The sequence below is a fragment of the Columba livia genome, chromosome 15 (genome assembly GCF_036013475.1).
Source record: "Columba livia isolate bColLiv1 breed racing homer chromosome 15, bColLiv1.pat.W.v2, whole genome shotgun sequence".
In the NCBI taxonomy this organism is placed as follows: domain Eukaryota; kingdom Metazoa; phylum Chordata; class Aves; order Columbiformes; family Columbidae; genus Columba; species Columba livia.
Genome location: NC_088616.1, coordinates 7,948,268 through 7,965,521, shown reverse-complemented (window position 1 = coordinate 7,965,521; position 17,254 = coordinate 7,948,268). Strand labels below are relative to the sequence as shown.

Sequence of the window (17,254 nt, the reverse complement as noted above, 5' to 3'; positions counted from 1 at the left end):
GAACCAGGTGCCTGGCTTGGCATGTTTTGGCCACCTGAGCAACCAATGGAGGCAGACCAGCCCATCCAGCAAAAAGTCCATAAAACCAGTAAGCCCAGTCCAGATTCTGACTAGGTAACACAGTATGCTTATTGCTGGCTGGGACTGAATTCTAGCCCCAAACATCAGATGAACTGTTAACACAACCACCATAGGAAGACCTTCACCAGGGAACTCATTGCCATTCTTTGACCTGATGGCAGCGGCCAGCGTTGGCTGGAGACTGCTGCAAAAAGCAGCAGCTACCTGCAGGCAGTTCAACACACATCTGCATTTCACTTATTAAAACCTATTTCTAGAGAGAGGCAGAGTTCAGCCTAAAAAATGAGCAGAGGCACTCAGACCAGAGCTTTGAAAGCAGCTGCTCAGCACGAAGGTGGGTTGGGTGCCTCCACCTCAGGCAGGCATTCCAGCAAGGAGGTTGTGGTAGGCAGAGAAAATACCTGGTTAACATGAGCATCCTGACTGGATCCAGTTACCAGCCACTGACTGCCGGGCTCGGCAAGCTGTGATACACACACGAGCCCCCTCGACATGAATGTGCAGATGCCAGCAGGCTGCAAGGCAGGGACTGGGTCAGACCATCCCTGTGCACAGCTCTGCTACAGGGGCATGAAACAGAAACAGGGGGACCTTAGGCCCCTGACACCCCATCCACGCCCCTCCCAAACACCCACCTCAGTCCCACGCACTTCTTACCACCAGCTCTCACCAAACTATTTATTGATAGGAAATTCTTCTCTCTTCAAAGGAATATTACAGAGGACTAATAGGTTTGAGGATCTTACCCTTGTCTCTTCCCCTCCAGAAGAAATGGGAGCCTCTGTGGTCAAATTCAAACTCACAAAGGCAGGACCAGGCAAGGAAGCAGCGTCCATGCTCGACAAGCTGCAACTTCAGCATCAGCTTCCAAAGGGCCAGTTTCCACCTGGTGCCTTTGATGAAAATCTAAGGAAAACAACCAGCCCTTCGATGGGAAAGGACCCCAGGTACACACAAAGGGAAGCAAGTAACTGCAGTCTTTCACCATTTCTGTTAACAGCCCTGAGAGGTTTCCAAAACGTTTATGTTGCTGTTTAATCAGCTTTGCATGATTAAGCACAGTGCACACAGACATCATTCCCCATGCATCTGGGTGTTCTGCCTGGACACGGACTCCGAAGTATTACAAACAGAAAATAAAACTTCACTTTTAATCCAATGCGGAGCTTCTTCTATCAGCCTCTGCTTTGCATTTTCTCCAGCTGGACCACACTCCCCTTTGCTGCCTGGATCCCTGCCTGGCTTGGTGTAAGACTCCACATTATGTTAAATGTGCCCCAAACCAGCCTTTGCCTTCTGCTTGGCCTTCTGGGTTGTTCGAACCACCTCATTTGATGTCTTCGGATTGTAGCAGAGTCTGTTTTACAAAGAACTGTTTGAAGACACTCTGTTGTGTCCAGCAGGATCGGGGTTTCCTACCTCATATGGCCAATAAGGGACAACACATGGGATGGCAGGAGCAGACCTTGCCAGCCAGCATGTGCCAGAACACCTTCCCCACCCAGTTACAACCTGGGGAGTTTCGAGCAAAACAAAGGACCAGAAATGTCCTAAAATCCAGTGGGTCTTGGAGCTTTAAACATAGGAAACTCATTCACATTGAACAGCCAGGTCCAGACCAATTCTGGGTACACAGGGGCCCACAAATCCTGCTTGACTGACACAGGACATGAAAATCCAGGCACCTCTCAGGTAACTCAGACTACCCTCTTCTGCCTGCAAGAAGACCAAATCTGCTCTGAACACCTTTTATCTTCAGGCAGAAAAACAGTAGTTCAAGTCACACAACCCCTGAACTCAATCAGAGCAAAAGCCAAGTGCCACATTGGCATGATTGCCAAACAGAGGGGATTTTTAGCTGGCAATACTCCAAAGTACAGGAGAGGGCTCATGCCAGATGCTCTCCTGTTAGGTTTAGCCAGATCTTTGGCCTGAAGTGCTACACAGGAATTTAACAGAGCAAGCACATGCAATGTAAAAAAACTCTCGTGGTTATGCAAAGGTGGATGCAGCATCTCTATTCTCTGCATGTAACCGAAGGGAATAAGCCATTATACTCATTTGTTTGTAAAAACCCACTTTGTCCCTCAAGGCTAAACCCATCCTTTAAAGAAAGAAGAATAATATTTTAAAATGCTAATTACAGAAGTCAGAGTAGTTGGAATTTTTAATCTTTGGGAAATGTGCAAACATGCTGGAATTGCTGAACCTCCTGCAGCCAAATCCTGGAGCAGCTGCACAACTTGCCAAAGACACAGAGGTCCCTATAGATCGTGCAGACAGTAAATCAATAGATTGCAATGTGATCAGCTGAAATGAATTGATCCCTGTTAATGCAGCATTTGTCTGGGCTAAGACCACATCTATTCCCTGTCCTGTGCTGGGTGCTGAGAGAGCACTAACATGCCAACACTGTGAGCATAACTCCATGTCGCTTCATGCGATGTATTTCCCAGAACGCTGCTGTGATCTGAACCACGGCTGCACCAATCTCCAAGCCAGAACACCCTTTCCAGTGCTTCATTTCTGCAGCTTCGTCAATGGAAACGGGGAGCCTGAGTGGAAGGCTGATAACTCGGGACTGCACTGGCTCCAGCAATGTTTATAGGAACTGAACTCTCTAATTTGTTAAAGGATCTGGCACTACAGAAAGAAGGCAGAAGCTCAGAGCAGGTTTCTATTCTGCTGCAATTACACCTAATTAACTAACCTCTAAAATACCCTCAAGGGGGCAGATCTCATTACAGGAGAAGCAATGGTCAATTGTGAGTAAGCAGCACAAAAGCTGCATTATTTATTTCACAACTGGCGGCACTTATCCAGGGCTGCTGCAAGCGTGTTGCTCCCCGAGCCCTTTCAGAAGCTCCAGGAGTTGATCAGCAGGCAGATTGTGTCTGGTCAAGTCACTATCCACCATAAGCAACCCCCAGTGAAGATGCTTTCTGCAACATGCATCCCTCATCGATTCACCTGTCCTTGCTGTCACTTCAGCCCCAGAGACTGCAGAGCCCTCTGCTACCAGTCTAGTACTTGAAACTAAGAATCAAGACATTTTTCTGAGGAGAGAAAGAAAAAGATTCGACCTGGTTTACTCTCATCTCTTCCTGCTACAGAAAAAAAATAACCAAACCTACTATGTAAGGCAAAAGGGAAATAAGCCTCCCATGGTTTTACATCAGCCTGCAAATATTTAAAGAACTGGAACAGGGGAGCACCACCCACAAACCAAGGGAGAGAAGCCCCAGCAATTCAGTTGAAACAAACTGAGCAAGTTCCCCAAGGGGGACAAGCTCCTCTACTTTCCCACCTGCCCAGGAAGGTGATCTCACCATTGACCACATCCACTTGCCTAAGAAACCCTCCTGCCTCCTCTTTATCTAAAACAAAAACTGTTCACTTGACTTTTTGATGCATGTCACCTACTTTGGGCAGTTCTACACCAACCTTGCACCCAGGTGGCTTTGGCCCTGAGCCCCAGGGCACAATGCTGCTCACCAGCTGCTCTCAGGGTCCCCAATTCTGCTCACCAGCTGCTCTCAGGATCCCCTGGCTCCTTCTACAGGCACAAGAAATGCCAGAGGAGAGAGATGTGAATATGTAACAAACGGGAGTATCTGCTCCAGGGTGGCAAAGGACCAACCTATAGAGAAATCCCTCCCCAGCAAACCATTATTTTTCCCTTTTTGGAAGGGGAAGGAAGGTCTCCAGGTCAACTGTCGGCCAAGAACAAGCCCAAAGTTGATGCAGAGGAGCAAGTCTCCTGCGTCTCCCTCCCAAATCAACAGAGTGCCATACACATCAAAAGTGTGCAAAGGAAAAGATTTCCCTTCCAAGGTTCAAAATTCAACAGGAAGAAGAAAGAGAAGCCAGAATTTGTTTTAAAGAGCTGGCAGCCAGAGAAGCCTGAGGATCCAGTCCCTTCCTGCCCACCCTTCTCAAGAAACCAGAACAAATCAGTGCATCCAGCCAGACCCTGTGCGCATAGTGTGGAGCCAAAGTGCAGGATGTCTTTGCCAGCCCAGATTACCCACATTCAGCAGTTTTGGGTTTTTTACCTTCTGGTAGAAATTCCTCTGGTCTGTACTACCTACAGATACTTTTTGGACTAACCCAACCAGCTCCAAGGCTTATTCACAGGCAGCCTTAATATCTTTACGTTCATCGTGGCTTCAGGAGTCTCCCTTTGTCCTATGTTCAAGTGTGTTCTCAAACAGCAAGCATGACTATTTCCAAGTTGTCCACCAATTGTTGTCACTGAAGTGTAACAACACATTTAAAGAAAAAAAAAAAAAAAAAAAAACCCACATTTAAAGAAACAACTTCAAGGATGGTTTGGAAATATTAACAAGAACATAAGTTACACTGAAATAGTTTTATCCAAATTTAACTGCGTTTGATTCAAGTGCTCCAGATTTCCTGTCACTACCTAAGCACTCAAAGGCTTCAGCAGTGACGCTCTACTATAAACATATTCATTTGTTTAATGAAACTTGAAAAGTGTTCTTCCTCCACCCTCCAAAACATTGAAGGCTTTTGTTCCTCTAATGACACAGAAGCCTGTTCTCACCCTTCCAAACACAACTCAGAGGCAGGAGACCGGATTAGAAAAAAAGTTTAGTGCTAGGTTACTTCTTACATAAACCACAGGCAGTAATTAGGCTGGAGCCACCCCTGGGAGAAGAGCCAAGCGCCACAACCGAAGTCATCCCGGGCTCGAGGCGGGACGGCTGCATCCTGCTGGAGCACGGAACTGGGGCAGAAAGCCTACGCAGGGTTTCAGAGCTGATCTGATCAGACAAAAAGTAACTCCATAAAACATGCCAGGAGGTCGCATACTGAAGAAAAGGCATTTTAAGATGCTGAATATTTTGCAGTGCCTGGTTTGGTTTCACATAAAGTCCACCTGCAACAAATCCAGGTATTTCTGTGATGGAGGCTGTTTGGTTAGCAAACAGACTGTCTGGGCTTATAAATCCAAGACTGCAGCTTTTGCTTCTATTTCCTCCCAACCAGGTTAGAAAGCAGTACAAAAACCCCATAGCACATCCCAGAATAAATCCTCTCACTACCTCAGAGCTCACTTTTACTAACTCACCCTCTCCAAAATACAATGTACATGCTATAATCTCTGAAACAAAATCATAATAACGAGAAAGAGGAGAAACCTGCAACTACCAACACACAAACAAGCAAACCCTGAAAGCAGGAGGAGTCATCTCCTACCTTGCAGACCCTGGGAATTTGGGGAGCACAAGAAGCCTCGGGCTGCAGAGCTGCAGCCCAGCTGAGGGCAAGACACAAGCCCATTCCCAACCAGGCAGCTAAACATTAGAGACCGGACCGTGAGAGAACTAACTGGACTTCCCCAGCCAGACGGAGCCTGCCACACTGTCAAAACCAAGTTTATCGTAATACAAACAAGCATGATTCAGAGACCAGCAAAGCATAAAGACTCATTTCTGTTTTAGAACTGCTTCAAATTAGTTCCCTCCTCTTGGCAACCCTTCGCACCGCCTTCAGAAAGGGCTGTTTGTGCAAAGGCAAGTACACAAAGCAGACGTGCTGGAGTGGGGGAGAAAGCAGTCCAGAATGGTTTCGAGGCTCAGAGGTAGATGTTCAGAAGGGAGAAGAGGTTGAGATGCATAGCTTGGGGAGCCCAGGACTTCAGGGTGGCATTATAAGCACGGGACTCACAAGCCTCACCACAAAAACAACAAAAAAACCACCTGGGACAATATTAATGTTTCTCCAGAAGCCACCACGTGCCCAGCAGAGCTTTTGCTCCCAGTGCTCCAGCACGGCTTTGCAGGTCTCCACCAGGCTGGCAGACAAGTCACCTGCCTCTGGCTTTCAGTCCTTCCTCTCCCACCAGCATCCCTCCTCCACCTGCTGCACCTCTGCCACGCCACCTGCGCTGCCAGCCTGTCCCCACCGTGCCACCAAGGAACGGATGCTCCACAGAGACTGAAGGTGTGCAGCACAAAGTCCAAGAGCCAGCTCCCTGTTGCACACCAAGGTCTCCAGCATCTCCCCTGGCCATTTCAGGACAAGTGCCCTCCCACAAATCTTGTGTCTGCTCTCGGCATCCTTCCGCTGTGCTCCTGCCAGCACAGTAGTCCCAGAGCTTCAAGTAGCCCGGGGAGGATTAGCTAGTTGCTGCATCCATTTAGCGGCATAGGAAAAAAAATTCCACAAGGATATCCAAATTTCTTTTTCCCCCAGCTGCAATCTCCTCATGCACACACAGTGAGCGGGGTGAAGAACTGCCACTCCCCTGGAAAAAATAAGGAATGCAGCCATGCAAGAGTGGAGGCAACAGATGCCTTTTAATCCCTCTGCAGCCAAAGGCAGCGGTGAAAGCCACAATGTCCTGATCAGCTTTTAAAGCCAAGGTGGAAGTGAATGTTATTTTTCCATTAGAAGAGTTTAACTTTCAACATCGCTACACTTACCCCAAGCAGAAGGGCCCCTCAAGCAGCCCACTAGTTCGTGCTGTGTTTGCTTGGGACTGTAGAACCATGGAGCAGCCACGCGGATCCTGGTCTGGCACGGTGCCCTGTGCCCCCCTGTCCCGCCCCGTTTGTTTCCTGCCCTTGACAGCTTCTGTTCTCTACAAACTGTTGGTTTGGGCTCCTTTTACCTCCTGTGCATTTTGCTCAAGCTGAGTTTCCTATTGGACTCTGGGAAATGGATTTTCCACAACGCTGTCGCAGTCGGCTCCGCCGTGTCTTGCCAGATTACGCGGCACCCAGCACCAGGTCCTCTCCCTTCGGTTTTACTCCTTCTCAGGAAAGAGGAGTAAGCAGGAACAGCCAGAAACCTTCCGCAAGCTGAAAACCCCTTCTAGAAGCAGCGGTGACTCAAACCTAGTGTAACACTACTGGTATTTCACCAAGGGTTATTGTAGCAGAGGGAATAGTAGCTCTTTTTTCCTGAAGAACTACAATGCATTATTAAAAAAAAAAATTAAAAAATAAAAATAAAAAAAATCAGAAGACTACCAGGCTGGTCACAACGTAACCAAACAAAGGGACATTCAGCCTTCAAACAAAGCCTGTCCCCCAGCTGTAACCAACCCTTCTAACACAGACAGCAACACTGCTCTTCCCACACAGCACCCTGGGACATCCCCAGAGCTGTCACTGTCCCAACCCAGGACCCTGGTGGGCTCTGCAGTGCTGGGGACACACCAGAGCCAGGACCCACACAGACAACAGCAGAACTGGTGTCACTTAAGCAATACCACTGCAACCCGATTGCTCGTTTCAGCTTAGTTAGTTGCCTCAAATAAGATAACACTCAGCGAGCAAATTCAGCAGTTTGGTATTGCTAGTATTTCTTTCTATGACAAGGCTTTTTTGCTTTTACAACATAAGAAGATGGATGTGGAGAAGTGGAGCTTGGAGCATGCCAAGCACCAAGGAGCCTCTATGCATCTTCTTGCTCTAAGAGCAGAAAGACCCTGACCAACACCAGGGCTAAAGCACATTCACAGCTGTAAGGAAGCATCACACCAGTCACCGAGGACCCTTGTCCCAGACCCGCAGCTCACCAGGGCTCTCACTTCCTCACCTCCATTGAGAAAAACCCCAGCCCAGCGCCAAAACCACAACAGCACACTGCGGAATTACCTACTGCCATGTACATTGATCTGAGTTCTGTTAAACTCACCTTCAGCCTGCTTTTCTCCTGTGGACCAAATGCCATCCTCTTGAGCTTGGCGGCAGCAGCCGCTGGGGAAGCAGCTGTCCCCAAGGCTGCCCTTGGGCATGCTTGCTCCTCTTCCCTCCTCCTCCACAAACCCACAAGGCTGTTAACAGCTTACTCTCTGACCTGTACCAACTCCAGCAGAGACTCTACAGAGAAGGGGAAACTGCATGACAAACCAAAGTTTGGGAAGAAGAGAAAATTTCTGTCTGATTCCACGCAACGCGGAAAGCCCAAAATGGCTTTTACACCACCCCTTTACATCCTTGAGGCTACTCCTTGGGCTTGGATGTTTTGGGTTCCCAAAACAAGATTCATGCTGAGCACCACTGATATGAACTGTGTCGTGTCCCCCCCCACCCCATGTGTACAGAGGATGAGCTCCCTTTGGGCGTCTGGGTATTTCAGTATCTTCCTGCTGTCAAACAGAAACACACAAAGATATCAAGAAACAGTGATTTTTATGCCTTATGAAATCCATGTCTCCCTCCCGCTGCGTTCAGTTGAAGTCCCATCTCCACTGGGAAGCCTCAGACCTGGACTTGCAGTCCAGCAGTACCAGTAGGAAGCATGAGCCTGCAGCAGCGTCCCACGTGTGCTTTGCCATCATCACACAATCCAGCCACACATGGACCAGCGTCACCAGTGATGCACAGGCCATCACAGCCCTGTGCCACCACAATGTCACAGCCCAGCATGGACCTCCACCAGGCAGAGTCATCCTGGTAAAGATCAATTTGGAAGCGGAAAGATGCAACACTTTTAAAGTGGAAAAATGAAGATTGAAAAGAGCTTGGGGGGGTTGCTGGACTTCAATAACTAGAGAAGCATGACTGTCTTGCAGACTTGGTTTGGCCAGTTCAGCAAACAGCTGTACTGCAGATGTCATGAAAAAGCACCATCAGGAGAGCAGCTCTGGGCAGCCGAGCGCAGCACCGAGAACACGCGTTACAGTCCGTGAGGAGGCAGATCCGCCTTCGGCACGTGGGAGCGCAAGAGTCACCGAAAGCACAAAATGCACAATTCCACAAGGACAAATTCACTATCTGTGGCAGCAGGCACGTTTCACAATGTGAACGCAGTAGCAAGATCTCAAATTGCTTACCAAATCCTTTTCATCTCCATGGACATGCTCAGACCTGGTCAGTCAGATGGCATCTTCAGCTTCAAGTTGCTAGAGCTCGCGCTCTGCTGCATCCCTAACCAGCACCACCCTCCCCTGCCCACAGCACGCCGGGGAAAACGTGCCAGCAGAGAAGCCCCGCTGCTTCTCAGGAGAGGCTCACCAGAACCAGTCTGGCAGTGTTGTATCCACATTTTCCACAGGTGTTTGAGTTTGAGCAAAGACAGATGATGTTGCTCACATGGAAGGACCAGTCCTGTGCTCTACACCAGAAACCCAAACAGAATTTTGGAAGGATGGAGACAGGGGGGAGAAATAAGGAAAAGCAAGCCATAATCCACCCCATCCCATTGCCTGCTCTCGTGGGGACCGTACCAGCAGCTTCCCAGTGTTGGGGACCTAATGGTCCCAGGGAAGAGGGGATGCCAAGGGTGGCCCAGCGAAAGCACAGCAGCCTGCCCAAGCTGAGCTGTACGAAGTCATTTGTTTTGCAAATATCAAAAGCCAGGAAAAAAAATAATTTAAAAGTTGCTAGGTTCAAAGTGGATCTCATCTGACAACAAGCAGCAGATGAAAGTCAAAACAAGAATAAAGCTGAGAGAAATTATGTAGGTAATTGTTGTAATGACTATCAATTACTGGCTGTATGGACTTACACAATGATATAAGCTACTCTGAAATGCTTTGAGAGTGTTCAGTTACAAGCAATACCACGTTGAAATGGCTCTGAAAGAGCGGAATCACCGTGTTGTGGTACAGTATTATATTCCAGTCAGTTAATGATGATCCAAATCCAATTTTTGCTAGTCATAGCCTTAAAAAATATCCTGCTCCCAACACAGGAGAAAGCCTCCCATGAATGCACCTTTGTCTTACAGACAGCTGCCCCACAGGCTGTGGCAAACATTAAGCAAAACGTTGGAAGAATTTTTATTGCATTAAAACAAAACCAAAACAAGACAGGAAAAAGCTCTTGCAAGAATTTTAAACGAATAATTGAAAACCAAACAAACACCTCTGAAAACCTTTAGATGAATTTCTTTTTACCTGCTATGACTCCTGACCCAGCTTCCAGCAGCACTCACCCAGTACAAACTGGCCTCACAGCTGGGGGTTGATGGGTGCCGCACCCACACCCCATTTCCCTGGAAATCCCGCACTCAAAGGCGGCACTGAGGCTTTTTCTTTCTTCTGGGAATGAGGGAAGGGGAGAACATTTCTTTATTTGTAGAAATTATCTCAAATTCCATAGGAACCCACCTAACTTTTATCAAAGATCTGTAATTAAAATAAATGAACACCCTGCTCAGCAATAGCTGTATTCTCAATCTGAAGGAGGAAGAAAGAATTAAAAGGTTTCTCAAATAAACTGGCAGCTGGGATAAAATTACCATCGCTGTCCCCCTCCCAGCCCGTGCAGACAAATCATGCCTTTGAGTATTCACGGTCCTGCCGGACTTGGTCCAGCCCGGATAAGCCATCAATCTGATTACAGCCACAAATGTAAGTATGAAACATATCACCAAAAAGATCTGTTTGCGGTATGATACGCTCCTAACCCTTCCCAGCCACTCCAAGAATGGGGCGCCTTCAAGAAGCTTAAAGCCAAAACGTCATAGGAGAAGCAAAAACCCAGGAGCACAGAAATCATCTCTTTATTGGAGTCTTTGGGACATTGACAAATGAATAAACTTCTTTGCAGATTCCATTTTCAGCTAACCGGCAACCACCTCGCCCAAAATACATTGCATGAAATATGTTGGCTTGGAAGCATTTTCCTCTCAAGGGGAAAAAGAAAAACTCCCATCTTCAGGCTCCTGCAGAATGGATGTGTTATTAATGATGATAAAAAAACCTTTGAAGAGGGGGTGGGCAGAGGCAGCCTGAGTGGTATTGGAGGTGAGGACGGGCTCACGCCTGAACCAGCAAAGCAAACAGGAGCTTTGCCATGATTTTTTAATGGTAAAAACTGGGCCCTTGGTCAAAGCAAGCAAAATATTTCAGATCTGTTCCTATTCCAAAACACACATGCATGTCCACAGGCACGCTCAAACCTATTATACACCCACAGATCACCCTCGCTGCAATGCCAGCTCCACTCTCACCAGCAGACACCAAAGTTAAACAGCAATTAAAACCTCTGAAAGGTGCAGCAGCAGCAACACAGTTGGAGGCAATTTAAGCTTCGCTCATATTTACATGGCCTGTGAATCCATGCAAGATAATTTTAGAAATCTCTTTATAAGCAAATCCAGTTATTTCCTCTGCTCTAAGGGTGTAAGAACCCTCAAAAAATTTCAAAAAAAAAAAAAGGTTTCCTCATGACAGAGATCCAACTATTAGATTTCAGAAGAAAGCAGGAGGAAACCAAGGGGAATAGGGAGGGCGTCCAAGATCAGATGCAATGTCAGCAACTCCAAGCGAGGACTACACAGGAGGTAAGAAGCATTTGATCCAGCGTCTGTGTGCAATTCCCAGAGGATCCATCAGAGGTGAGCAGGAAAAACAAGCTTGAATTCACCAGGGGAACCACTAAAAAGCTGTAGTTTGAGATTACCCAGACTTCATTCCAGAAAGTAATTGCCAAATCTTACAGATTTTTCTGTTTAAAAATAAAAATAAATCCCACCATTCTCTGCAGCCGCTGTCTGGAGTGAAACCTGCTACCCCAAAACGTGATTTCTTCTGCAGCACCCGGCTCAGGCTGGGCATCCCATTGCGAGAAGCTGAAGAGGTGGTGGGAGCTTGGAACAGCATAACAAACCTGATAAAAAGCTTCAGAAACCATCGCACGAGGAAAAGTTCAAAGCTGAATATGGAGAGCTCAGCTGAGAATAAACTGATGCGGGGGCCGAGGAAGGCTGGCAGTCAAGGACAGATACTCGAAGGACATAAATGTTGAAGAAAGCAACACAAAGCACATTGAGATGAAGTTTGAACCAATCATTAAGGAAAAACAAAACAAAACGACAAAGATCTATGTCAGAGTATGGAGAGCAGAGAGGCTGTAGAGCTTGGAGCATTTGAAGATGGGCTAAACAAACTCTGGGACTTCTGTTAATGGAGCAGAGGCAGTGAGATCGTACGGTGCAAGAGGCTTTTCCACCTCCAACTGTCTTCTAAATGAAAACAAAAAGGAAAACAATGCAAGACACCAGCAGGATTGCTTCTCCTCATGCCTTACAAACACTAGGTGTTACTCCACCCCAACACAACCCTGCATTTCCACCTAATAATAAATCTAGTGAGAAAAGGCTTGGCCTCTGCGTCACTGTGATAGGACAGATACAGTGCAACTGTACAACCCATAAGATAAATTATGTATTTGCTGTTTTAAACTGTTGCACAATAGCCTTAGTTTCTGTATAAACCACAGAACTGCAAGATACAAACCTCCTTGCTTTACAAAGTGACACAACATTTAAGTAAAGCGTGCCTCTGCCTCCCAACTCGCTGTCTAAACCAACGTTACTCCGGGTGCAGTACCAGCTGGCGGGAGGGACCCCTTCGGCTGCTCCTGCACAGCAGCTCCAAGGGAGCACCAGATCCCAGGGGAAGTGATAGAGGGGACAGAAAGGAGGCAATAAAAATACACCACGTTTATAAGCTGTCTCACATGCTACTAGTGAGCAGCCCAGAGGTTTTTGGGCAAAGTCAAGCCATCCTTGTGACCTTTTCCTCATCTTGTTTACTAGCCCATGGAGCATATAACGGGCCCCAGCAAGCTCTTCAAGTGGCACAATAATCTGTGTTTGACAAACAGTCACCTGTTACAGATTGCTGAAGGGCTGTCTCATGACTGGACCTTCTCTGCTCAAGGCCAAGGCCACTCCTATCTAAGGGTGTCCCCCCCACCTACTGGGACCTCAGCATCATCCTTTCCATGCACCTTTTACTGTGAAGGTGATAGCCTCAAGCCCCTGTCATTTCAGAGAAGAACAAACTGGTTTTAGGTTTCCATGCCTTGATCTCTTCCGGTCCATACCGGCACTTCACTACCAATACCACAACCATGAAGCTCTTTAGGACAGTCTTTCAACCTCCCAAGACAAAGCAAAAAAAAACCAAACCAACACCCCAGCCCCACCCCCCACCCCATTTTTTTTACTCATGGTTTTCATTGTACAGAAAAAAAGCAAACAAAACAAATGAAAACCCCCCACATAATAGACATTCACAGCCATGTCATTTTTATGGAATAAATGTCAGCTGGTCTCTTTCCTTTGACATTTAGCTAATAATTGTTTCAGCCAAGTAATCTGACAGCACTGAGCTCAGTAGTCCATAAATGCCCCTAGTGTTTTACCGAACACTGAAGACAACACTCACTGCTTTCCAGCTCCACCGTACATGTGGCTATACACACACATGCTTTCCTCAACCCTCTCGGAGCCCTGGATGAATCAGCTGGCTGCAATGACTTGCTGTGCTTAAATTTAGCAATTTATTCCACCACCACCCCATGCAAACCTTTCCTGCACCCCCCATGTGGGCAGAAGCCAGGAGAAAGGAGGGGGGGGAAAAAAAGGAAGCAGGTGCCTCCCCCTCTTGCTAGGGACAGTAAGAGGACTGGAATTTGCTCATCAAACCCTGGAACCTCTCTTGACAGCTTCCAAGTTCCAGTACAACCTTTGTTTACATCTTGAAGTTTCCATTTAGTCCTCTTAATGCCATTTTACCCACCTAGTCATGTTCCTATCCTTTAACTTTCATCTGAGCTGGATTTCCATTTTTCAAAAGACTCCGTGTTGGCCCAAGTTACATCTGTTTAAAACAAAATAGGGCAAGAAGCTTCCCTTTATAACTCTGCACATTTGCTGGGAGCTTACAGACCCAGTCACTGACCCCTTCTCCTTCACACTGAGTTTGCCTTCTCGCTTTTCTAAGCTGCAGGCTACTAATGATGCACACCGAGGCATCACAAACATTACTGCTCCTCTCCTGGGTGCCTCTGCTGAAGGTACCAGGCTGCGTTCCCTGGGGTGCCTATTACCTGTTGGTTCAGTTGTTGTCACATCAAACTCACCAGAGTGTTCAGCACTTGCTGTACCAAGGGACAGTTCTGCACGCCAAGAGCTAGCTGTACGAGTTTCTTGCTGAAGATAAATGTATCTAAAAAGCATAATGTATTTCAGCGTGGACAGCATTACTGGTAGCTGTGTTCAGTGGGAAGGAACAAATGATGTTAAAGGGACCGCCAAGGCAAGAAGCCTGCAGACAACCACTTTAACTTGAGTCAATTTTCACGGACAGCTCCTAGCAGTGCAAAACCTCCCTGGACACCATGCTTCATTGACTAGAGACCCTAGCAGTTTGCAACCACTTCTCAGGCCAAGATCTCAAAGCACTTTACAGGCTTATCCTTGCACCTTTGAGGCGCTGGCACAAGTCCCATGTCAGAATGAAAGCAAGAAGTGCCACACGGGACTGGAGCAGCAGGTCTGGGCTGAGCCACACAAGCTGCTGGTGCTGGCAAAGGCCAGACCCACCTGCCGCGTCCCTGCCACGCACACGCAGTCTGCCTGCCCTTATTTCACACCAAAAGCACAGGGAGAGACACGCTGAGGCAAACGGTCTCTCCGTACGCTTGCACCGCGCCCTGAAGCGATGGCCATCACACACACCGGGTCTGTGAGCTGCTACGGAACGACTCGCACGCCGACGTGAACGGACCTTCTGCTTCCTCTGCTGGCAACAGCAACCGGGCAGGCGCACAGCAGCACAGAGCGCTCAGACCACGGCAGGAAGGTGCAAGTCGAAGGCTTTAGGCTGAATAAAGCTTCTCTCGCCCAGCCGATGCAGGAGCATGTTGCAGAGAGGATCGTGTAACTCCCCCCAGTGCCATGATGCTACCTGGTTAATCACGCAACGAGCAGTAAGCGATGCCATCTGCACACACGCTGCTCCTTACTAGCAAGGATCTGACAAAGAAGTTACACGTTTCCAATTCATGGAGATATTTTCTAGAAGAAATGCCTTTATTTTATTTTTAAGAGGTGTTTTTACCATGAGGACAGAAATAAAAAACCCTTCTCTGCCAACACACTCCTTCATACAGGATGATTTGCTTTGTCATGCCACTTCAATAACTACACAGCAGCCACAGATAAAAAATTAAAGCAGATCTGGGTGAGCACATAGAAACTTCATAACAATACCTACATGCCTTAAAAAATAAATCCTTTTTTTTTCTTGTAGCAATGCCAGTGCAGGCCAACGTACAAAACGTCAACAAATTCATTTCCATCCCTGGTATGCTGCTAGAGGTCTCTCCATTTTGGGTCATACCAGGCAGCTTCAAATTACATCGCATCCGATCTGCTACAAGGAAACACAAGCTCACCATGGTACAAAGCAGCACAGAGAAGAAAAAAGAGCATTCAGGATTGTCAAACCCATGATAAATGAGCGACTCAGTACTCAGCGTGGTGCCAGCAGGCCCACGCAGGGACCCTGGGCAGCTGGAAGGGCATGGAGCTGCCTGAGATCCCAGGACCTCGCTGCTGGTCCCCTACACACGGGAGCTGCGCAAACCCAAATCGCATTAGTGATGGAGAACAAAGAGAGGGGATGCGGGCTCCCCGCGGCACTGCTGAGATGCTGTTCCCAGAGGACCAGGACCTAGAAAATATGAGCTCCAGTTTCACCTGGCTCCCTCCATACCTTCTGCATCCATTTCAGCCCACGAGTGCCCTTCACTTGGGCCAGCCCGGAGGCCGGTGGTGCAGACAGTGTCCTCGCTCATGGTTAAAGCTCCTCTAAGGGCTGCTGCTGTAAACCTAAGCTGCCTTTGCTCATCACCCCTTCGGCACATGGGTGACCACTGAAGGCCCAGCATGGGGGCTCCCCACTACTGGCACCAGCTGCGGAGTCCACGGCAGAGGAGCCATCGCTCGGCTCGCACCCAGGGCCCACGGCTCCTTCCCCAGGGGCACTGAGCTCTGCGGACACCGACCAGGCAGGTGTGAGGGGAGGCCCCGGGGCCCGACCGGGCCCACAGGCCTGACCGGGCCCCGGGGTGGACCGAGCCCCGGTGCCCGGGGAAGCCACCAGCCTCACCTGTTCAGCACCGTAGGCCGTGGCGAACTGGACAAACTCCTCCACACGCACGAAGCCGTCGCCGTCGCGGTCCAGGGCATCGAAGACAGGCCGGAGGCGCGGCTCCTCCTCCGGCCGGGCCGGGGGCTCCACGGGCTCCTCCAGGGCCGGGCAGCCCCCCCGCTCCGGCGGGGACCACGGCGGCGGCCCCGGGGCGGGCTCGGCGGCCTCAGGTGCCCAGAAGACCGGCTCTAGCTCTAGCTCCAGCTCCGGCTCCGGCTCCGGCCCGTCCTGCCGCGGCCCCCAGGGGAGCGGGGGCTCGGGCACGGCCGCCGGCGGATGAGGCTCCATTTTCACCGGCGGCGCTCAGCGCCCGCCGCCGCCCGCCCCGCCGCTGCCCGGTGGCCATGCCCCGCGGCCATCACCCCCTCACATCACGGCCGCCCGGCGGGGCGGTGCCGGTACCGGTGCGGCGATGCCAGTGCAGAGCCGGCGGTAGCTCCGCCCGCACTCGGGCACACGGCTTTGTGCGAGGCGGCGTCGGCCCCGCCCGCCGCGCTCTCACCGGGGGCGGCCCCGCCCCACCCGCGACTGGCGGCTCCGAGCGCCGGGGTGACGCGGTTCCTCCCCGCAACCGGGAGTGGGAGGAGGCGGCGGTGCCGAGAAACAACCCCGCCCGCCCGCCCGCGCCGCCGCTCCGGGGCAGCCCGCGGCCAACCGCCGGATGCAGCGCGGTGGCCGCCGCAGTAGCCGGGGCGGTGACGTCACTCGTCTGCCCGTGCGCCCTCACGCCCACCCTGACGCGGCGCGAGGCCGTGGGAAGGCCCCGCCCCGCCTGTCGCGCGGCTGGAGGGGTAAGGGCCACGCGGTGCGCGAGCACGTTCCGTGGGGGGACACCGGGACCACCGCACCCCGGGAGGAGTGTGCATCATGCAACCCACGCCCTGCCCCCCCAGCCCCACACTGCCCGTGTCAGCCGCCCCGTGCACCCCAGCCCGGGGCTTGGCCCGCGCTGAGCCTGTGGGAGGGACCTCGTGTCGTTACAGACAGTCCCCAACCCGCTCGGACATGCTGAACCGAGACCCAGTTAAAGAGGGATGCAGAAGCCTGGACCAGCAAACCTCCCACAGTCCTTCTCCAGAAGGAAATACTTGTGTTGTCTGGGAAGAGGGAGATTGTGGCCAGAGGCAAATCTCTGGAGAGTCCTGGACAAAGTGTCCAGACCCCAGGGCAAGCACCGCATCCCCATACCCGCTGAAGGGATCAGTATGTCCCTCCCACCAAATCCCTCAGCACTTCCCTGTC

At 50.0% G+C, this 17,254-nt stretch overlaps 1 protein-coding gene across 4 annotated transcripts in view; it reads right to left on the bottom strand.

Moving 5' to 3' along the window:
* The window catches only part of RAB11FIP3 (RAB11 family interacting protein 3), a 75,194-nt gene extending 58,560 nt beyond the window's left edge, over positions 1–16,634 (bottom strand). Inside the window, exon 1 of one of the 4 annotated variants that reach the window (XM_065030949.1) lies at positions 15,971–16,634. In XM_065030949.1, the coding sequence (XP_064887021.1) occupies positions 15,971–16,300 (330 nt within the window). In that variant the 5' untranslated portion in view covers positions 16,301–16,634. Of the gene's footprint in view, positions 1–827; positions 851–15,970 lie in introns of those variants that run through there. The other 3 variants (XM_065030951.1, XM_065030950.1, XM_021291973.2) reach the window with 3 other exon arrangements.
* Between the last annotated feature and the right edge of the window lie 620 nt (positions 16,635–17,254).